Here is a 5784-nt window from a genome sequence, read left to right as displayed (position 1 = left end):
TTTTAAATTTTTGCCTTCTGGCAAGCAAACGGTAACTTTAGAAAAATTTAGAGCAACAAAATCTTATTGAAAAGAAAAATGATGTAAAAAATGGCGCGAAATTATCTTTTGTTTGGCGATGACGAAAAAATAGAAGACAAAGAAATCTCTGCGGCGAAAAGTGAAATGACGTGAAAAATTAAAAAAATTACAACCGCCATCTGCTGTTCAAAAGTTTACGAGAAAAAAATAACTTTGAGTTGTTGCTGAAGTAACGCGTGTTTTAACACTTTGTAACACTTTGACGTAACGTGTGCATCATTTTATGGTCGGTTGTGGTTAGCCGCTGAAACTGCTGCTGCTTCAACAACAATGTCTTACGTTCAACTCCAATCGATAACAATCTGCACTAGACAATGAAAGATTATAAATAAAATTCCATGCAAATTGCTGCCGTCGTTGTTTATAACTTCAAATTTATGTCGACGCAACTCGCTGACACGAAATCTGTGTTTGCCATAAATATTATAATTACATGAAGACATGTTTGTTGCTTATACAAACATTTCGTCGGGCATTCATTCGTTGAATAAACATCAAAAGATATCGTAAAATTCATTTAAAAAACTTCAATAAATAGTCATCTAGATAACAGAAATAAACGTTTAACCATTCACGTACAAAAATGCCACGACCGTTTTATAGTGCCACACTCGTAACATTAAAATTCCGCATGAACTGCTTCATTTTATAATTCACTGCAAAGCTTGAATCTTTAAAAAATGACACCAACTTGACAAAAACTTTATAATTTTTAATTTTTTCATTGTAATATGTAAAATGATTATTTCAACTCGCTACTGCACAGTACAAGGTCATCCTACTATACTTTATCTTTTTTGGTTTTTGCTCTTTTCGTTGGTTCTTCTTCTTTCTAATTGTTCAAAATTTATCATTTTACCTTGGCTACTTTAATTTGAAAATTAATACACAAACATACACACACAACACACATATACACACGCACAACACTAACGCACATACGCACAATATACACACTCACAGCACACACACACACCACTGACAGACATTAATTGTAGGTGGAAATGATTGCAGGAAAAGTTTGAGAAGATGCAAGCGAAACATTCATAGTGTGACGATTTCATTTAGTAGTGAAGCTGATTATTAGCTCCAGGTCAAGGTCAAATTTTAAATGTACAATTTTGAGGTTAAAATTTTTTCAACTCCTCAACATATAAACATGAACGTTCAAGGTTTAAAAAATATGAAAAAAAGTACAAATTTAACGTCAAAACAAAGTGTTTAAATGCTGTTTCTGTATTAATCCGCACATAAGCTTCGACACATGCTGAAAGACCCTGGCAAAGATAAACAAAAAAACAAGGTTAATGATTCATTTACCAGCACGAACATGTCAAAAAACCAGTCCAAGCACTTAGAAACACATACAAAATAAAAAAAACCTGATAAGATCAAACACAAACACACTTCATTATGCTTATACAATAAACTCCCGTATTAACACACGCATACATATTCATTACTACACACACAAACCGCAAACACCCACACACACGAATTTGTACAATTACATACACACACGCACGCACAAGCATACACACGCACATATACACTCACATACACAGATATACATACACTTGAATGATACATGGCGTCAGGTAAACCCCAACCAACATGCTGAATCACGCCATGTTCCATAGAACAAATATACATAGATAAACAATAAAAATGATAATAATCGCCCGGCACATACATTCTCAAATGATAGCCACACGTGCGTCTGCATTGATGTGGCTCGCTACATCTGCCACATCCTCCTGATTATGTCCTCGTCCATTCGTTTGATACTGGACGAAAGATACTATATTTTATACACATTTGTTATTTATGATAAAAAAATTAAAATTATTAATTTGTTTTTTGTCTGTCTCTCTATTTTCTCTCTTTCTCTCTCTTTCTCTCTCTCTCTCTTTCTTTCTCTTTATACACTCACACACACACACACACACATATATATATATATATATATATATATATATATATATATATATATACTTTAAAGAAGATAAAATTAATATCTAACTCAAGTGAAGACAAAGTGAAGAGCTGCTGTTTCGTGTACAAACGCAGTAGATCAATCAGGTCATTAAAGAATAAGCAGAAATAGTATAACATTGATCGAGTAGATGTATTCAAGTTAGCTAAAATTTCAATTATCCTGTAATAAAAATTATAAGTAGAAAAGTGGTTATGTGGTTATCCAAAAATGTCAACCGACTTCAACATGAATTACTTAATAAAAAAAAAAGTTGAATGACGTGGCGATGGAAAAGTTCTGAACGCGAACACGGCATACGCGAACGTTTGTGCGTGCTGCAGTTAATTCAGCCATATTTATTTTAAATCCAGCTTTTTTCCAGTTTAAACTCCAAATGCGTTAAAAGTTTGACATCATTAGTCCACACATTAACTATTTTTTTTATCCTAAAACAGTATAACCACACTTCAGCTTCAGCAAACATCCAGCACCATGTATGGTTATTGACCATGTATTACAACATCGTCAATAACCTCAGTCGCTCGTTGTTCTCTTCAAATCAATTCACAATTTTATCTCGCGCTAATTTCCTCCCGTCCACTTACAGCCTACACAAACAATCCCACATCTCCATCCCAATGTATAGTTCAACTTTGAAAATTTTCAAATAAAAATAATTTCATACGTACGATGAACAGCGAACTCTGCGCAAGATCACGAATTGTCACAATGCTATGTTCACATCTACGTACAGTTTCAGCAACGCTTATAAAACACACACCTACAACATTTAACTACGTATTTCCATATTTTGTTCCGTCCTATAATTTACTCATTTCAATTTTTACATTATAATTTCGATGCACATATTAGCACATACATGTACAAATATACAAACACAGAGACAAAAACACATGTCCAATAACAACAACACTAATGTAATTTCTAGTGCTGAAATTCCTTTTATGTTGTTTACTGGAGGAAGAAGATGGTGATAGTGATGAGAATGATGGTGATGGCGATGATGAGGATTAAGAAAAAAGGATGTCTTGTTTTTAATTTAACTGGCACTCGATGCTGATTAACTACCGAAATATTTTCATTAATTTTCATTCATTAGCGGATTATGCGTCCGCTTCCTTCTCTTTTAACTTTATTTTGAGGTTTTTGTTTGTTCTCTTGTTACACACACACAAACACACACACACACACATGCATATATTACAGTATCTATCTTCCGTTTATAATACATACAAGACATACGTGTAACAGTTGAAAATGTGAGAACACAAGAACACGTAGCACGCGCGGAAGAAAAAAGTTTTGTATGCAAATTTGATTTCACAGTCTGTGATAAGAGAATTGTAGGGCCCTGTTTGATCTGCCTGCCTCATAATGACACATCTCAGCGCGTCCACGTCATCAAAATGGCCGCCAGTCACGTGCTCTCCGTGCGCTCTTCACTGACTCACTGACTGACTACATGAATGTTGGTTTCATTTTTAAAATTTATCAGCACGTTTATGTGTCCGTTTGTCTCGACTCGCGATCAAGATGTCTAACGACATCGACTGAGACAGCAACTCAAAAATACTAACGCAGAAATATTTTTTCAATAAAAAAGTTATGTGACGCAGCACGTGACTTTAAATTAAATTAAAGCTAAAAATATTTGTCGAATCAAAAAAAATTTCTGATTAAAAAAATAAACTGCGGTTGAGTCAAAAATTATTTCATTTTTCCTTCCAACCAAATAAATCAATCCATTGATATTTAATCAATCAAATAGATGGTTTATTACTTATTGATTGAGATGGTGGTCTGTGAGTCACTTTTATCGCAGCATGTATTGCAACACAATGTTAGATTTAGATCAGATGCTTAAGTAAGTTATGAATTAAGCAAAATTAATTGCTAGCTTGTATTAGGTGATTGTTTATAGGTTGGATCTCAATGCTATATATGAATTGCTTTTTTTAAATAAATGAAAATTGGTTTAAAAAATTTTTGTAACAGCAAGATTTATGGAAAACATAATAAAAAAATATATAATAATATTCCATTTCACTTCAAATTTTTTTCAACAAAACAAAACATTTTAAAATGACGAAACCAAAGATACAATAGCGAACTAACAAACAAAAATATTTAACTAAGATTGCAAACTTGATCTTTTTTAGTATTGTTTCTACGAATTTTTTATTAAGAATACAAAAAGTGATTTCATATAAATTGTTTTTTTTTGATAAAATTATTGAAAAAGGCGTTTGTAGAATTATCTATCTGTTGGGCCATACATCATAATCACGTTTTGTATTGTTTTGTGTTTTTTTTTAAATTTTATAATCTAACCAAAATTTTTTTTAACTATGCTTATTCGTTAGAATTTATTTACGATTTTTCAAAATTACAGAAATTCACATAAATTTTCTTTCTGAATTCTCAAATATTTCTACATTAATTTACATTAGGCAAAAATTTAATTTTAAAATTTAATAATATTTTTGAATGCCATTTAATGATTAAATGATTAAAATTATCATTGGCACACTGAACGTTGATATTTAACTTTGGTATAAAACACATTCACAAAATATATCAAAAAATACAAAAAAGTGGCAGTTTATTTTCAATCAAATTGATTGAATGAATGAAATGAAACCACGAGATGCAAATGATAACCGCAATCTTTTATCATATCGTAACATCTGGTAATAATTTTTTTCAAATAAACTCTCATGCTATCACATACGAGCGTTCACGCATCATGAAAAATGAAAGCCGGTTAAAAACCATTCGAATTCAAAAACTTTTTATATTTTATTCTAAAGAAAAAAGATAGAACTTGAATTTTTCATGAAAAAATGTTTGCACTTAATTTGAGAAAAAAAATTTTTTTTTTGCAATTTCTCATGTGAAACTACTTCCCTAAAACGTTGCACCTCACATGAACCAAGTCGAACTCTGAGAACTTCTCAACGGTTTCAAACAAGAAAAATTTTTACAGTAGATTACGATGGAATGTTCTGCGGCTGATCTGATGGGGAATGTTTTTGATTCAGAGTTAATTTATTTATCCATTTATACACTCAATCTATTTTATTTCACCCTAATTTCGTCTATCCATTCATCAATCAATCAACTCACCCATCAATCTATCTATCAATCAATCAACTCACCCATCAATCTATCTATCAATCCGTCCATCCATCCATCCATCCATCCATCCATCCATCCATCCATCCATCCATCCATCCATTCATTCATTCATTCATTCATTCATTCATTCATTCATTCATCCATCCATTCCATCTATCAATCCATTCATCCATCCATTCATTCATTCATTCATCCATCCATCCATTCGTCGATTGAAAAAACAGCCAACGCTAACAGTCAACGCTTAAATATGATCAAATGTTTTTTCAACCTATCTTTTGTAATCACGAAGAATGGTAAATATGGATGGATGGGTATATGGATAGATAGATGGATGGATGGATGGATGGATGGATGGATGGATGAATAGATGGATGTATAGATGGATAGATGGGTAGATGGTTAAATGAACGGAGCACCGACGGACAGCAATTAGTTGTTTAGCTCGAACAAATACAACTCCATTTTTCCTTTACCTGCAGAGCACCTAATTAGATGGGAATTTATTATAAAAAAGTTAACGATCGTTTGAAGTTTCATTAAAACTGATTACGGAAGATATTGGA

The 5784-nt window shown here is 32.2% G+C and overlaps 1 protein-coding gene across 1 annotated transcript in view; it reads right to left on the bottom strand.

The window, feature by feature from the left end:
• Positions 1-1588: 1588 nt before the first annotated feature.
• Positions 1589-5784, bottom strand: part of HELRODRAFT_71248 (hypothetical protein) — a gene marked incomplete at both ends in the record, with an annotated part of 13517 nt that continues 9321 nt past the window's right edge. Inside the window, 2 exons of the mRNA XM_009032982.1 lie at positions 1589-1657; positions 2015-2075. Of these exons, the coding sequence (XP_009031230.1) occupies positions 1589-1657; positions 2015-2075 (130 nt within the window). The remainder of the gene's footprint in view (positions 1658-2014; positions 2076-5784) is intronic.

The sequence above is a fragment of the Helobdella robusta genome (assembly GCF_000326865.2).
Source record: "Helobdella robusta unplaced genomic scaffold HELROscaffold_9, whole genome shotgun sequence".
NCBI lineage: Eukaryota > Metazoa > Annelida > Clitellata > Rhynchobdellida > Glossiphoniidae > Helobdella > Helobdella robusta.
Note: the sequence above shows the minus strand (reverse complement) of the source record. Positions and strands in the feature narration are given on the sequence as shown.